General features: G+C 54.8%; 1 protein-coding gene across 1 annotated transcript; it reads right to left on the bottom strand.

Moving 5' to 3' along the window:
- Positions 1 to 263: 263 nt before the first annotated feature.
- kmt5c (lysine methyltransferase 5C) lies at positions 264 to 16563 on the bottom strand. Its single transcript, XM_076041408.1, has 9 exons — positions 16180 to 16563; positions 15250 to 15382; positions 14036 to 14201; positions 13816 to 13925; positions 12875 to 13038; positions 12354 to 12373; positions 9362 to 9498; positions 9052 to 9272; positions 264 to 7078 (listed from the first exon to the last, which is right to left on the bottom strand). Exons 2-9 carry the CDS (start codon positions 15360 to 15362, stop codon positions 1995 to 1997), a joined length of 6015 nt encoding a protein of 2004 aa, XP_075897523.1. The 5' UTR covers positions 15363 to 15382; positions 16180 to 16563; the 3' UTR covers positions 264 to 1994.
- Between the last annotated feature and the right edge of the window lie 52 nt (positions 16564 to 16615).

Raw genomic sequence — 16615 nt, 5'->3', positions numbered from 1 at the left:
GGGCTTCCGTAGAAATATGACGGTGCGAATTGGCAGCTAGCATTGCACTCTTTTTCTTCCTTCATCGCTTGTGCGTGTGTGTGTGTGTGTGTGTGTGTGTGTGTGTGTGTGTGTGTGTGTGTGTGTGTGTGTGTGTGTGATTTTTACTGTGTACAAAAAGCAGCCCAAAGATCAATCGGGGACAAACTGCTCATTAGACCGACGATGGATTGACTCTGAATGAGGACGGTCGGCGCGGGCAAAGGGACGAGTGACCACGTGAATAGAAAAAGAATTAATTGTCTTTAATGATACAAGCTACATCTGTACATTTTCTACAGCAGACTCAGAAACAACTGCCAATTAGAAAAGAGAAACCACTGGATGTGTAACAAGTTGACGTCCCAAAAGAGGCTTTTTTCCATTTTAAGTTACTGACGTTAATATTCAGCTCCACGTGTTTTTGTCCGTTAAATAACATTAACAATTAAAAAGAAAGAAACATTTCATAGTATCTTTTTTTTAAAAAAAACAAAAAAAACCCCAAAAACAACAATCAATGTGAAATATAAATTACACTGAAGCACCATTTTCAAGGATGAGGAGGACAGCGAAATGAGTCGTTTGAGAGACAGTAGCAGAGCAGCACGGGTCATGGCGGTGATGTCACAGGTTGGGAGGGGGAGGAGGGTGAGGTGGGTGCGGGTGGGGGTGAGGAGACAGCAAGTTATTATGCCAAAAAAAAGATTAAGGTAAACTGTAGACACACAAACGCTCATCTCAACACAAACAGCTCCAAAGAGACGACAAAAACACAAAGAAAAATGTGGGGGAAGATTGTCACGCACACACACACACACACGCGCACACGCACACACACACACGCACACGCACACGCACACGCACACGCACACACGCACGCACGCACGCACGCACGCACGCACGCACGCACGCACGCACACACACACACACACACACACACACACACACACACACACACACACACACACACACACACACACACACACACACACACTGAGCTCAGCACTGCCATTCATCATCTCTCCGCTGGTCTGGATCTTCCAGCTGCCGTTTGTTTGGGTGACCAGCTGGAATGAGAGCCAATGAAAAACCAAAGAACAAGTCCACCTGTGTGTACCTGTGAGGGGGGCGGAGCCAACAGGTGGGGCTCATCTGGACAGACATCAAACCCAACGCGAGGAGGAATGAAGCGCGTTGGATCTGACCCCCTCCCCCCCCACCCACAACAGGGAATAAGCAGCTGTGATTGGCCAGGACGGCTTGGGTTTGAGTTCAAACTCGATCGTCAAAATTTGTATACCGACGTCGTGAATGAGGGCCGTCGACTAAAATAATAACATAATAATAAAAAAAAACAAAAATGAAAAATAAGCTTCCACGAAAACCTGCAAACAAACTTCAGATTTGATGCGTCGTTTTCCAGAGTAACAAGAAATTCCTGAAAAAACACCACTCTCGAGGGGTTCCGCGGTGCGAATGTGAAGGCCTGCTGTGCAAACGTAACATTTGTGATTGTGCATTTTTTCGAAGAACGTGAGAAAAGAAAGAAGCCGCGGTGGAGAGACGGAGGCACCAAACTGCCTCGAAAGGAAAGAAGAGAAGAGAAGAGAAGAGAAGAGAAAAGAAGAGAAGAAACCTTGGAGAACTCCCAGCTGGAGCCCTGCTGCCAGGAACTGGTACTGGCAAAAAGTTCAAAGTTCACTGGGTTACAGCGCTAATGCTAACAGAGCCTGAAAATCCAAACTCTTTGTCACAAATATATATTAATGCTTCCTCTTATTTATTTATTCACCTGTTATTCTGCTGCTTTTCTTAGTGAATACTTTCAGCATTTATCACTAAACAAATATAGACAGTAGCTAAAACCGCGTATGCGTCGTGTGTACGTTAGTACTCCGAAATCTTTTTCTTGTTTTAAAAATCAGTCGTTAGGCGAATTGGGAACGTTTTACAAAAACTACAGAGTTTTAAAATCAGTCCGAGTACTGGAGGTCCAAGTCCACGGTGCCGTCGGTCACCACCAGTCTCACTCTCTTGGGTTTGGTGGAACCCAGAGAGTGAGACACCGTGGGTCCGTAGTGTTGTGGGCCCGGGTGTTCGCCAGGCTGGAACTGCTGCGGCATCTCCTTCCTGCAGGGGTCGTCCTGGCCCCGGAGCCCCGAAACCCCGCCCAGCGAGAAGGAGGCGGAGTTGGAGAGCTGCGGTCCGCAGGGCTCCAGCACCAGGCGGCCCTGGGTGCCCGAGGGCTCCATCAGGCAGTGGTAGGTGTAGTTGGTGGAGCCCAGACCCGGACAACCATCGGCGCCGTCCCTGAGACCCAGAGTTAGTGAGTGGTCCCCGGTGAAGTTGAGGACATACGGAGGACCTTGGTAGCCGTACGGACACGAAGCCGTGGACGAGGACTGAGTCTTGTTGGGGGGTGCCGGCGTAGCCGGCGGCGTGGCGTGGGTCAGCTGGGGACTGTTGTCTTGGGAGATGGGCGAGAGGGAGGAGCCGAAGCTGAAATCGAAAGGGTCCTGCTGAGGGTAACACGGCTGGTGCTTGTCCGGGGCGGCTCTGTCGTGTCGGAAGGTCTTCTCCTGAAGCGAGGGGTAGTCGTCGCAGGTCCTGCTCGGGAAGAAGGACCTCGGCAGAGCCGAGAAGTTTCTGTACATGGTGTTGTTTGAGTCCAGAGGGTCATGCTTGTCGGAGGACATCTTCCCCCCACCCACAGACTGAGGAAAGCAAAAGTTTGTTCTGTTGGGAGGGGGGAGGTGGTCGACGGCCTTCCCGAAGCCCGGGATGCAGGTGTTGCCCTTTAGGTGGTGCTCTTCGCCGACGGAGAGCTTCCGACCCTGCTGGGTCTTCTCGAGGCCGTCTCCGGCTCCGAACGTTCTGGAGTCCTTACAAGGCGCACTGTACAAGCCAGGACTCGGGTTCCCTCCTTGGAACTTGAGCACCCTGTGGATAACAGTCGAGGTCTGGGCCTTGAACGGGTTGTCGGGAGGATTGGGGTTTTTGGCGGAGAAGAGCTGCGGCGAGAGGAACCTGTTGTTCATGTGGGACACTGGGAGGGACCTTGTCAGGCAATTCTGGGACATTCCTCTGGCGGCGTTGGACTGGTTGGCCCCGAAAGAGGGGGCCCTGTTTGGAATGACCATCCGGTGGAAGGGGCCGCAGGTTTTAAGGCTGGACTGGACTCTGGGCTGGCTGGTCCCGGCTCTGACGGTGAACGGGATGGCAGGCGGCGGGGGGGCCGTACCGACAGGACACTGAGGGGTGACGGGAGCTGCCGTGCTGAACAGTCGTGGCTTGTTGATGACAGGCAGGGCCTGAGTTCTGGCCTCCTCCCTCGGCCTCATCCCTGGGTTTTTACAAATGACGCGTTCTTTGGGGTTAGGGTCGCCCGTGGCCAGAGCCGAGAAACTGAAGGTGGGTACGGGAGGGTTTCTGTCTCTGGGGGGATCCTTGGCTTCGCACTCCAGCGGAACGGGGTCACTCCTAGAGGAGATCAGACCCGGAAAGAACTGCAGATCGTCACTGGTGAAGTTATCGGCGGGGCTTGGCGGGCCGAGGTACGGCGTTTCGGTGGCCCAGGTGTCCGAGGGGCTGTGCGACAGGGGGCTGCTGAAGGGATCCGTGGGCGGGTCGAGTGAACACAGGTCCGAAGGGGACGACGGAAGCATGTTCTGCGGCTGGTAGTAACCCTCGAAGTTGAGGCAGGGGAAGTCCAGGATGTCGTCGCTGTAGCAGTTGGTGAAGCCAGGCTCGCCGGCCAGCATGCTGTCGCCCGTGGTGAAGGGGGGCGACTGGGAGGGGGGCGGCGGCACCGCGGGGTTGGCAGCGGCGGCGCAGGCCGACGACTTCTCCAAGGTCTGGGACGAGCACAGGCCTTCGCACAGCCTGGAGAGACTGTTGTCGATTTGCTGGAGAGTGTGACTCAGACAAGTGGTGGGCGTCTCCGCCGGCCCACACTTGTGCACTCGCTCCGTTTTGTGCCTCTGCTTCCTGCTGCCACTGGCGCCGCTCAGGTCCGCCACCGGCGCTGGGACCTGGGCCCTGCTGTCGTTGAGCGGCGAGGACAGCGACAGGGGCGACAGAGAGAGGCAGAAGGGCGGAGACTCAGCCTTCAACGGGTGAACGGCGCCGGTGGCGCCGCTCGGCCTCTGGCACTCGTCCCACGGCCTGCTCGCACCCAAACAGCGCCCCCTCTGCTGCTTCCCTGACCCCTGACCCTTGGCCTCACTCTTGATGTCGCACTCCACCTTGAGCTCCTTCTGCCCGAGCGGCCCCTCGTTGCCGTCCACCTCCCATATGTCCTCCTTCTTCCTGCGGAGTCTGATGACGGGCAGCGAGCTTCCATCACCCGACTCCGACTCGGGCTTTCGTCGCGTCCCGCGTTCAAACAGGCAGCAGCTACTTTGGAACCGATCCTCCACTTTTGGTTGGTGCTCTTCGTCCGGCGTCACCCTGCGCTCGCTGTCCGTCTTCTGTGGTGGCAGCGGTGGCGGCGGTGCTGGCGCTGGCTCTGGCTCTGGCGGCTTGACGTTGACCGGTGAACCCGGTTCCACTCTGGCGACCCCGGACGCCTTCTCGTCATCTGGGCCGGTCTTGGCCTCGGCGTCCTCGCCGCCCTCGGCTTGCCTCTTGTAGAGCTTCTCGCCCCTCCTCTTGAGCCGCAGCAGCCGGTTCTTGGACTTCTTGCTGGCCTGGACGTGAGCCTGCGCCGCCTCCATCTCCATGTTCAGGACCGACACCGAGTCCATGATGGCCTTGAACGGGTCGCACGACGACACCAGCTGCTTGCCGTTCTCCGACTTCAGAGCCGCGTCCTGGAGTCCGGCCCCCTTCATCTCCCACACCCTGCCTTTCCGCCGCCTGAAGAGGATTTTCAAGTTGATGTCGGGCTTGGTCTCCTCAAGCTCGTCCTGCCGGTTGCCGGACTCTGGTGCGTCTCTGGGTCGACCTCTGCGAGGTTGGATTTTAACGCGGCTCCTCTGGACTCTGGCTGGTTTCTCCTGCGGGAGCCGGCAGCTTCCTCCAACCTGAGCCTCGTCTCCGTCCTGCTTCTCCGATTTACACTTCCTGGCTCTGCGCAGCAAACGGCTGCACTGGCTTTTGGTAGCTCGCAGGCGAAGCCCTTGTTTGAAGGTCATGACCTTTCTGGGTCCTAGCCTCTGTAATTCAGTCCTTCTAATTCTCCTCTTCATACCGGCCGTCTTCGCCGCCACGGCGCCGCCCTGGGGGCAGGTGGCGGCGGCGGCGGCGGCGGCGGCGGCGTCTCCTTGCTGCACGTCCGGGCCGGGATTCGCCTCCGCCGAGTCTTCTTTGGGGGCGGGGTTCTGCGCCTGCTCGCCATCGGCTTCCGCCGAATTGCGAAACGTGCGTTTCTTCAGAGGTATGTTGGATTGCGTGTGCGCCTGCAGGCTGCCGTCGGGCTGCTGCGGGCCACTCGTGGCTTTTGCGACGGTGGAGTCCTGAGGTAGTGGGTTGCTGCAGGGGGTCTGCGAGCTGCTCGGCCTCGGCGGTGGAAAGGATGGCGGCGGCGGCGGCGGCGGCGTGTCAGACTCTGCGTTGGCTGGTGTGGGACTCGGTTGGTTCCAAAGCTCCTCCTCTTTCTCCGCCACGTTCGCTTCTGCCGCCGCCGCCGCCCGCTGCCTGCCGATCCTTCTCTGCACCGAACAACGGACCCGGCCTCCTTTTGTCTCTTCCGCCTGTTCTTCTCCTCCGCCAGCACGCGGCCTTTCTCCGGAGGCCGAGCAGCGGAGGCTCCTTCCTACGAGAGCGCCGAGGAGTCTTCTGTCTATCAAGGAGTCATCGGTTCTGAAAATATCAGAGAGCAGCACCTTCGCCTGCTTGATGACGATGTCCTCCTCGAGCCTACGTGCTGGCGGCCGGTTCACACTGGTTTGTTCTGGCGGGTGAGCGGCCGCCTGGTCCGGACGCTCCTCCAACTCCCCTTCCTTCTCCTTCTCCTTCTCCTTCTCCTTCTCCTCCTGCTCCTGCTCCTTCTCCTGCTCCTCCTCCTGCTCCTCCTCCTGCTCCTGCTCCTCCTCCTCCTCCATAATTCTGTCGCATCCTTTGTCGGGTTTGTCGCCCGTCAGGTTTTCTCCATCGCTCTCTTTCCTCACGCCGTTCCTCTTTTCCTCCCGTTCGCCGCCGTTGTGGTCTTGCGCCGGCGCCTGTATGGCGATGACCCTCCCGCCCTCCTGGCTGTGGGCGGAGCTCCCGGCGGCCTCGCTGGCGGCACGCCACCTCTTGGGATCGGCCCTGTCCACGGGCTTGAAGAGCATCTCCCTCACCCCCCTGTTGCCCTCGGTCCAGCGCGCCTTGACGCTCGCCACCTGCGCCGCCGTCCCTTTGGAGCTGCAGGTCCTGGAGCTCCGCCTCCGCTCAGCGGCGGCCTGGGCCAGGTGTGGCACCGTCAGCCGGGTCAGGCTGACCGTCAGGTACTGCTTCAGGGACCTCAACGGACTGTCTGCAGCCGCCTTGGATCTGTCCGCCATGTGATCCTTGATGGGTTCTGGAGCTCGGACCGTCTCTCCGGACTCGGCCGGCGTGTTGCTGGCTTCGCCGCCGCCGCCGTCGCCAACTCCGCCCTCACCGCGCGCCGTCTCCTCGTTCTGCGAGCTGCAGGTTTTCTCCACCTGCGCCGGCAGACAGACGGCCGTTTCAGTGTCTCTGGACTTTGCCTCTTGTTCCGGTTGAGCGGCGCCGTCTGCGTTGGTCGCTCTTAACGAGTTCCTTGTGCCATTCGCTCGGCTGGCGGCCGCCGTTGCAGCCTCGCCGGCGCCGTTGCGAGGCTGCGAAGTCAGCAGCTCCTCCAGCTTCAGCAGCAGCGCCCTCTCTCGGCTCTTGGGGTCTTTGCAGTGGAGCAGGAAGTCCAGCGGGTGGCGCCGCACTCGGATGCAGAGCTCTCTCAGGGCCACGTCGGACCCGGGGGGGAGCGGCGTGCTCTGCGGGCGCTGCAGCGACCTTTGGTGCTTCTCGCGGCGCCACCTGTGGGTCTGGCAGATCTTGCGGTTCTTCAGGGCGTTCCTCCGCATCTGCTGGGTGAAGGAGTTCCTGGAGGGGATGGCTGCAGAAGAAGAAGAGGGGGGGGGGGGGGGGGGTTAGCTGAAGTGCGACAGGCTGACAGAGAGCAAGACGGTTTTGCACTGAACCGCCACAACTGGCTGACTGACTGACTGACTACACCCAGACTGCACGGTGGAGGGTCACGACGGCTGCGTCTCAATTCAGGGTCTGCATCCTTGGAAGGAAGCGTCCTCCCTCTGAAGGAAGCGTCCTCCAACGACCCGGCCCAGAAGGACCGGTCCAAACCCCGCCTCCCCGGTAACCACACAGGATGGTCTAGCCTTCGATGTATTTCCTGGTTGCATCACCGCCGTTCCCTCCTGCTGGCCAACCCCGTTAAAAACTTTAATTTATACGCGGTGTCTTTGCCAGTAGGTGGCGCTAATTTCAGCTGACTTCCCAGGATCCCAGGATGCTTTGCAGCAGCACGCACAGCCTTCCTGGGATACAGAAGGAGGTGAAGGATAGTAGCGGTGCAGCCTTGGAATGGGCTAACAGTAGGATGCACTTGGAGGATCCCAAGGACTTCTGGGAATTGGGACAAACCTTCACGCAGTGCTGTGACACAACTGGCCTTCAAATGCAGCCTTGGAAGGATGCAGAGCCTGCATTGAGACACAGTCATGGTCTGCAGCATTGACAACAGGGTGGGTGGGGGGGGGAGTGCAACAATCATTGCATTAGCATGGCAGGTGGTGGGCGGAGAGTTAATTCCTGGGTTTTTGGGTTGGCGATCTCATGACTCAGGAGTGAGTCTGCAGTCAGAACCGACCAGCGTCCAGGAAATGATCCTCAATCACTCTCAGAAAAGAGTAAAAACCACAAAACCAAAAGAGTTCTCGGTCGACGCTGTTTTTCCTTGCAGTGCTCATTAGCACCAAATTCAGTTGGGACTTCATCCACTTCACATCCTCCACGCTGCCAATGAAGCAGCGTGTTAAGACGGAACGAGACACAATTGTTTTGGATGCGATGATAACCGTGGGACGCAGGATCGGCCAATCAGCTGGCACGATCAGCGGCCAATAGACGACTGTTTTTTACTGCCAGGCTCTGTTTAAAATGTTCTCCCGGTGCTTCGGCTGCGGTGCGGACGCATGAGTCACCGTCAAGTTTGATGTTGTGGGGGTTTTTTTTGTTTTTTTTTTATTCCGCGCCGTTTAGCAACAACATGACACTGAGATTTGATTAAAAAAAACAAAAAAAAAACAAACAAAACAAACTATGAGTCATGACGCTGACATCGACCTGCGAACTGTCTGAATTCTCCTCAGTCGCATTTATTTGGTCGACATTTTAGAACAATAAAACATCATCGGGTGAGGTGGGCTTGGGGGGGGGGGGGGGTAATACATTTAATAAAAAAAAAACCAACAAAGCGCAGCTTGTGGTGTATGGTTTGTTCTAGTGTCACGGAGCAGCTCTGACTCCAGGAGGTTGCAATGAGGGAGTTGGAACAGCAGGGGGTGCTCAAGTTCCATTTCTCTTTCTTCAAAGCAAATCATGCAATATTTTGTTATGATTTTCTATCTCGGAGTTTCGTCAATGTACTGTTACTGTTACAGTATTGACCCGCCCACCTTCAGCTTCTAACATCTGAGTCACGTCCTGTTTTTGTTTCGCTTCTTGTAATTGAATGCGTCTCTACGTTCTGATTCATTTGTAGTTGTGATTGTATGAACTGATTGCATTACTTTAATCCCTTTCTAACGGGTCTTTGGGTTTTCTGACCAGCGCTGCAGAAATAAGATGCATTATCATTTATTACCTTAAACAGAAGCGAGGCATTTGATTGGCCGGTGCCATGGCTTTGTCCCATTAACCTTCTGATGAACGAGGCTTCTAACGAGGGTCAGTGGCTCGTCAGGGAGCCGATTCTCCGTCCGGACCGGTCTGATCCGGTTCACTGCTGCTACTGCTGTGTGTGTGTGTGTGTGTGTGTGTGTGTGTGTGAGAGATGATGATGGCCTGTACCTTTAAACAGTGCTGGGTGTCCTGGCGGCCCGGTCAGCCTGCTCAGGAAGTGGACCTTCTCCTTGTGCTGCAGCTGCTGCTGCTGCTGCTGCTGCAGCTGCTGCTGCAGCTGCTGCTGGTGCAGGAAGCGCTCCCTCAGCCGGTACTTCTGGCCCAGCGGGTCCTCGGTGTCCTCGCACCCGGGCTGCTTCCCCCGGTGCCTGAAGTTGCCCTCTCCGTTCCTGCCACACAGACAAAATCCACATCAGTGCCTGGCCACAAAAAGGGCGGTGGCGGTGGCGGTGGTGAGGTCACAGGAGAGCAGACACACCTCTCACAGGTGCAGCACTCGCACATCTCGTTGCCTTCCCCAAAGAAGCTGGCGCCATAGTAGCACGTGATCTCCTCCCCGGGCGCGATGGGTCGGATCACCTCCACGCAGGCGATGTTCTTCTCACCGGGGACAAACTGAAGGAGGTGGGGGAGGAGTGTGGGGTCGCGGGGGGGGGGGGTGACAGACGACAGAAGGTTAGCGTTTCTCCTCCAGGGACGACAGGCAGGCAGGCAGGCAGGAGAAGAGGAGCTGCTGCTGTTCTGTTTGCTTTTAACAACAAGTCCAGCAGGCAGAAACTTAGCAAAGAGGATGAGAGCCACCAGAAGAGAGGAAATAAGACAGCAAGGAGATTTTTATTACTGCAGTTTTCATTTCCAGTTTTAAGTTGAAATTTCGTGGGAAAAAAAGCTGTTTCGTGAAGAAAGTCGACGCAGATAAAAGTGCAACTTGGTGAGTAGACTGGATGGAGTAGACTGGATGGATGGAGCAGACTGGAGGGAGCAGACTGGATGGAGCAGACTGGATGGATGGAGCAGACTGGATGGATGGAGTAGACTGGATGGATGGAGCAGACTGGATGGAGCAGACTGGAGGGAGCAGACTGGATGGATGGAGCAGACTGGATGGATGGAGTAGACTGGATGGATGGAGCAGACTGGATGGATGGAGCAGACTGGATGGATGGAGTAGACTGGATGGATGGAGCAGACTGGATGGATGGAGCAGACTACTGGAGGGAGTAGACTGGATGGAGCAGACTGGATGGAGCAGACTGGAGGGAGTAGACTGGATGGAGCAGACTGGATGGAGCAGACTGGAGGGAGCAGACTGGATGGAGCAGACTGGATGGAGCAGACTGGAGGGAGCAGACTGGATGGAGCAGACTGGAGGGAGCAGACTGGAGGGAGCAGACTGGATGGATGGAGCAGACTGGAGGGAGCAGACTGGATGGAGCAGACTGGATGGAGCAGACTGGAGGGAGCAGACTGGATGGAGCAGACTGGAGGGAGTAGACTGGAGGGAGCAGACTGGATGGAGCAGACTGGAGGGAGTAGACTGGATGGAGCAGACTGGATGGAGCAGACTGGATGGAGCAGACTGGAGGGAGCAGACTGGATGGAGCAGACTGGAGGGAGCAGACTGGATGGATGGAGCAGACTGGAGGGAGCAGACTGGAGGGAGTAGACTGGATGGAGCAGACTGGAGGGAGCAGACTGGAGGGAGTAGACTGGATGGAGCAGACTGGAGGGAGTAGACTGGATGGAGCAGACTGGATGGAGCAGACTGGAGGGAGCAGACTGGAGGGAGCAGACTGGAGGGAGTAGACTGGAGGGAGTAGACTGGATGGAGCAGACTGGAGGGAGTAGACTGGATGGAGCAGACTGGAGGGAGCAGACTGGATGGAGCAGACTGGAGGGAGTAGACTGGAGGGAGCAGACTGGAGGGAGTAGACTGGATGGAGCAGACTGGATGGAGCAGACTGGAGGGAGTAGACTGGAGGGAGTAGACTGGATGGATGGAGCAGACTGGAGGGAGCAGACTGGAGGGAGCAGACTGGATGGAGCAGACTGGAGGGAGCAGACTGGAGGGAGCAGACTGGATGGAGCAGACTGGATGGAGCAGACTGGAGGGAGCAGACTGGAGGGAGCAGACTGGATGGATGGAGCAGACTGGAGGGAGCAGACTGGAGGGAGTAGACTGGATGGAGCAGACTGGAGGGAGCAGACTGGAGGGAGTAGACTGGATGGAGCAGACTGGAGGGAGTAGACTGGAGGGAGTAGACTGGATGGATGGAGCAGACTGGAGGGAGCAGACTGGAGGGAGCAGACTGGAGGGAGCAGACTGGAGGGAGCAGACTGGAGGGAGTAGACTGGATGGAGCAGACTGGAGGGAGCAGACTGGATGGAGCAGACTGGATGGATGGAGCAGACTGGATGGAGCAGACTGGAGGGAGCAGACTGGAGGGAGCAGACTGGATGGATGGAGCAGACTGGAGGGAGCAGACTGGAGGGAGCAGACTGGATGGAGTAGACTGGATGGATGAAGCAGACTGGATGGATGCAGTAGACTGGATGGAGCAGACTGGAGGGAGCAGACTGGATGGAGTAGACTGGATGGATGAAGCAGACTGGATGGATGCAGTAGACTGGATGCAGTAGACTGGATGGATGGATGGAGCAGACTGGATGGATGCAGTAGACTGGATGCAGTAGACTGGATGGATGGATGGAGCAGACTGGATGGATGCAGTAGACTGGATGGAGTAGACTGGATGGATGGAGCAGACTGGATGGATGGAGTAGACTGGATGGATGGAGCAGACTGGATGGAGCAGACTGGATGGAGCAGACTGGATGGAGTAGACTGGATGGAGTAGACTGGATGGAGCAGACTGGAGGGAGCAGACTGGAGGGAGCAGACTGGATGGATGCAGTAGACTGGATGGAGCAGACTGGATGGAGCAGACTGGAGGGAGTAGACTGGATGGAGTAGACTGGATGGATGCAGCAGACTGGATGGAGGCAGTAGACTGGATGGATGTGGCTGAAGCCAGTTAGCCGCAGTAACCCAGAGTGAACCTGGTGGGAGCAGGTGAGTCCCACCAGGTTGAGCCACAGTCATCAGGAAACAGCAGCACTGCACCAGACTGGCAGCAGAGCCCTTCCACCTTATTATAGCCACAGTTGAACTGACTTCACCCTGACATTCATTGCAAACATTTCAATCTCATTCACAATTCTTTTTTTTTTATTTATTTATTTATTTTTTTAAATGTACGTAAACTATATTATTGAAATTTCAAATTTAATCTCGAAATTTCAACTTTATTCTCGAATTGAAAACTTGGAAGGGAAAAAAAAAAATCTAACATGATTTTTTTTCTCCTCTGGTGGCCGTAATCCTCTCCTGCAGAAACTTCACTCCATCCACACTGAGGGAAAAGACAGAAAAGACAACTGTGTTGGAAGATAATGGGAAGAATTATTACCTTGCAGTTTGGTTTGCAGTCTTAAATCCCGCAGGAGGTGAGGGTGGAGGCAGGTGAGGAGGCGGGTGGGGGGGGGCAGAACAGAAGAATTAGAAGTTGTGGATTCAACAGCAGGAATTAAAAATAAAACCGAGGATGGATGGAGCAGCTGGGCATCAGGACCAATGCTTCCATTACACACAGAGAAATAAAGTCACATTCAGTTCAGAAGATTCATTGAAAGGAGAATAAAGTCACATTTCTTCATTTTATCTTTCCACATGCATTTCCTCCATTGTTAAACGCTGTATAGAAACACTGGAAACTCTTGTCTGAGTCAGACAGGTAGCAGAGACACCACTTCCTGTCACTTCCTCTCACTGCTCGCTGGTGTTTGATGATCCATCAACATGAAAACCCCACATCACAGCGACACCGAGCGGCGTCCAGTTAATATTACACCACGGTGAGGATAATAAAATGAATGAATGAATGAATGAATGAATGAATGAATGAATGAATGTGGCGGTGCGGAGCCTCACCGTGGTTGATGAAGGCGGCCGGGCCCAGCCACAGCTGAGCGCAGCGCTTCCTGGTGGAGTACATGACGCTGAAGTCGTTGACGCCGGCCCGCAGCACGGCGCTGTCGGCCGGACTCAGCTCGGCGATGCAGCCCAGCAGCACCTCCACCCGCTGGCCCACAAACCTGCCGGGCGACAACAGCGGCGTCAGGAGGGCGGCGACCTTTGACCTGTGCCGGCCCGAGTCGGAGGAATGTCTGAATGCGACGCCTGAGCTCAGACTGGTTCTCTTCCACTTACTGCAGTACTGCCTTCCTGCCTCCTAGTCAGAGTCACTGTCTGCTGGTTTCTGTTGCCCACATGCTTTCTGTTGCACCGTTGCTCTAATTTCATGTCTCCTGTGTCCCTGATCTTCTATACTTTGACCCGTGTGTCCTCTTTGTGTGTGTGTAATGGTCTTTAACATCAGGCCAGGGGGTTGAAAATGAGCTTCTGGCCAACAGCGGTGCGTTGAGATCACTGGTTGGTCAGGAGCAAAACATACGTAATTAGATTGTATATTAAAATATTTGTATTTTATTATTATCAATATTATTATTAATAATAATTTGCCCCTGAATAAAATCTAATTTTGGGGTAAGATGTGGCCACTAGGGGGCAGCCTGGTGCAGTTGTGCTGTGAAGGCGGAGGAGAGGAAACAACATTCATCCATCCGTCCTCCAGCAGATAATAACAGGGAAGTCAGGAGCAGCTTGGTGAGCCAATCACAGCGCTTCCAGCAGCAGCTTGGTGAGCCAATCACAGCGCTTCCAGCAGCAGCTTGGTGAGCCAATCACAGCGCTTCCAGCAGCTGCTGCAGGTGTCCAGGTGCTGACTGCCAGCACCCTGGAGCTCAGTCAGCCCAGAGCAGTGTGTGTGTGTGTGTGTGTGTGTGTGTGTGTGTGTGTGTGTGTGTGTGTACCAGTGTCTGGTGGAGGTGATCTTGGCTCCGTTGGTCTCTGATGAGTAGCGGTCACAGGACTCGATCTTGATGCCGCTGTCCAGCAGGAAGGCACTGAGGTAGCGGTACACCTGCACACAGTCCACAGTCTCACAACAACAACAACAACACAACAACAACAACAACAGGCAGGTGTGTGTCTCCTCCTCCTCCTCCTCCTCCTCCTCCCCCCCCCACTCACATGCTGCCTCAGCAGCTCCTGGCGGTGGCTGCCCAGGGCGCTCAGGTAGTCTCCCGCCAGCTCGCCCGCCGTCAGCGCCTCGAACGCCGCCTTGAAGTCGTGCACGCGCTGGAAGCGCAGCAGCGTCTCCTTCAGGTTCCCCCAGCGCCGCACCTCCGGCAGCGGGCTGCAGAACACAGTCGCACACGCGTGTCAGGACACGGCCAGAACAGAACAAGCGTTCCTCTGACCAACCCTTTGGCTGCTGCTACAAACAGTAATTACCATCGCTCTGCGGAGCCCAGAGGGGCGGAGCCCAGAGGGGCGCCGTCAAATTTGTTGCGCTCTAATTTCCAAAGACGGGAATAAACAAAGGCGTCGGACAAAACAAACACGTAAACCCAAACATGGGAAACAAAGTACAGGGACTGCCCGCACAATTAGAATATCGAGTAGAATTTGTTTTATTTTGGCAAGTTAACATAAAAGATGAAAGCAGCAAATTGACGTCTCAAGCAGTTCCTTGTTGTAACTTTGCTGATGAAGATTTTCAGCTTATTAAAACCACAAAGCCACAAACCCAGAAAATTTGAATAAAATTTGAGTTTGTTTTTTTTTTTTTTTTAAGCTGCAAGACCTGATCAGCAAAATGCAAAGAAATAAATGCATTGAAATATATTGATTTGCATATTATTCCTTTATATAATATGTCACATTCACCTTTTAAATTCAACAGCAACCTTTTCAGGAGATTCTAATGTTCTGGGTAGAACCTGTGTATGTTTTCATCACATTTTCATGTTTCAGCGACTTTTATTGGGCCGCAGTTGTGATGATTGTGTCACCACACCTGTCACCTCCCTACGACCCAGGACGTCCAGGTGTGTGTTTAATGCAAAATGACGGCAGTTTCATGAGAGAAACGCAGCTGAAATCAGACTCTGGCAGCTCAACACTCACTAACTGCTCTGAAGGACGGTGTGTGCGGTCTCATCGGCTGCCTTTGCAATTCCAATTACACTCTGTTCAATTTTTTTTTTAAATTTTTTTAGAAATACAGCTTTTATTTTGCGATAAACTGTCATGGAAACGCAGCCTGTGGATATCAGCGGTTTTACGACTTTCCCCGGTAACAGAACTTGTATGACGGCAAATCAGACGAACACTACACACGGGTCTCGTGCCGCACCGGAGGAGACAAACTAAAAGCAAACCAAACAAAGTCCAAAGCTCACCTGATGTTCATCTTGTGCGTGCTGAAGCCCAGCAGGGGGTCCAGCACCAGACTGGTGGCCAGGTCATCCGTCTCACACAGCTCCTTCACACTCATTCTAGTGCACCCGTCCATCGCCTCCCACCATCAGCATGCTGCAGACACAGAGGGGGGAGCAACCCGGTCATCACACACACACACACACACACACACAGGTGGTGTTGTAAGTCCTGGAGGTCGGTCTCGGTCTCCAGACCACTTTTTAAGGCTCCTGGTCTCTGGTCTGGGTCTGGGTCTGGGTCTGGACAGACTGGGTTTTTTTTTTTTTATATTATATCCAGACCAGTGGAGACTCAGTCAACACTGTAATGACGCGGTAATAACAGAAAGGTGTTCAATGCCCAGTTGGTGACACCCAGAGTGACACCCAGAGTGACACCCAGAGTGACACCCCACCCCCTTACTCCAAGTTCATTGATTTGTCAATTTTATGAAGCTTTTTTTTTTTTTTTTTAATGGATCAAAATAGTTGGCAAAGCAGCAAAATGTTAGAGAAAATGATTGGGAAGCAAACTAGAATTAAAAAAAAAAATAGAGTGGTCATTTTTTTTCTGTTATTTTTCTTTGAGATATGAAGTCTTGATCAGGTCTTGGTCTCAGTTGGTGCCGTCTTGACTACAACACCACCTGCGAGCATGCATGTAAGTTTGTGAGGGGGTCACTTGGGTCGGGTTATCCTCTGCAGTCTGCAGCTTTCTCCAGCGATGATTCCCCCCCCCCACCCCCCAACCCCAATACCGAGCATCCAGCGGCCTGCGGGCTAACGTTACGTGACGTGACTGCTGGGTTAGCCGAGTGGAGGACCACCGGAGGGAGGGAGACCCCTTCGGAGACAACGGAGCTGCCTCGCGGCTCAATGGCAAACAGGCACCCAGGCCCGTCAAACACCTACCTGGGAGTCTTTTGGAGACAACGAGACGAGCGTGTGACAGGGTTCGTTTTCCCGCTGCTCCCCCTGCAAGCCAGCCAGCTAGCCAGCTAGCCGTTAGCCTGCCAGGGGAGCGCTAGCCTAGCCAAGCCTAGCCTAGCAACGCAGCCGCTGTGGTATTCGCCGTCTTGCTGCTGGGGGGATGGAGGGCTCCGAGAGGCCCCAGTGATTCCAGTCCAGGGTGTTCACAGACTCGACGACAAAACATAAAAATCCCGCAGCGAGCATTCGCACCAGAGCAGCGCCGCGCAGGGCTGTCGCGACACGGCTGCAGTGTTTACGTTTTTCGGGGGGGTGGGGGGGCTAGCTTGGAGGCTCTGCTGCTGCAAAAAGTTGATGATGGCCAGCGTGCAGTGCAACCAAACTATGACTGGCGACGCCCACAGAGCTTGCGATTCGT

Source organism: Nelusetta ayraudi, unplaced genomic scaffold (assembly GCF_046127955.1).
Source record: "Nelusetta ayraudi isolate G7.1 ecotype Tasmania unplaced genomic scaffold, CSIRO-AGI_Nayr_v1 ptg000067l, whole genome shotgun sequence".
NCBI lineage: Eukaryota > Metazoa > Chordata > Actinopteri > Tetraodontiformes > Monacanthidae > Nelusetta > Nelusetta ayraudi.
Note: the sequence above shows the minus strand (reverse complement) of the source record. Positions and strands in the feature narration are given on the sequence as shown.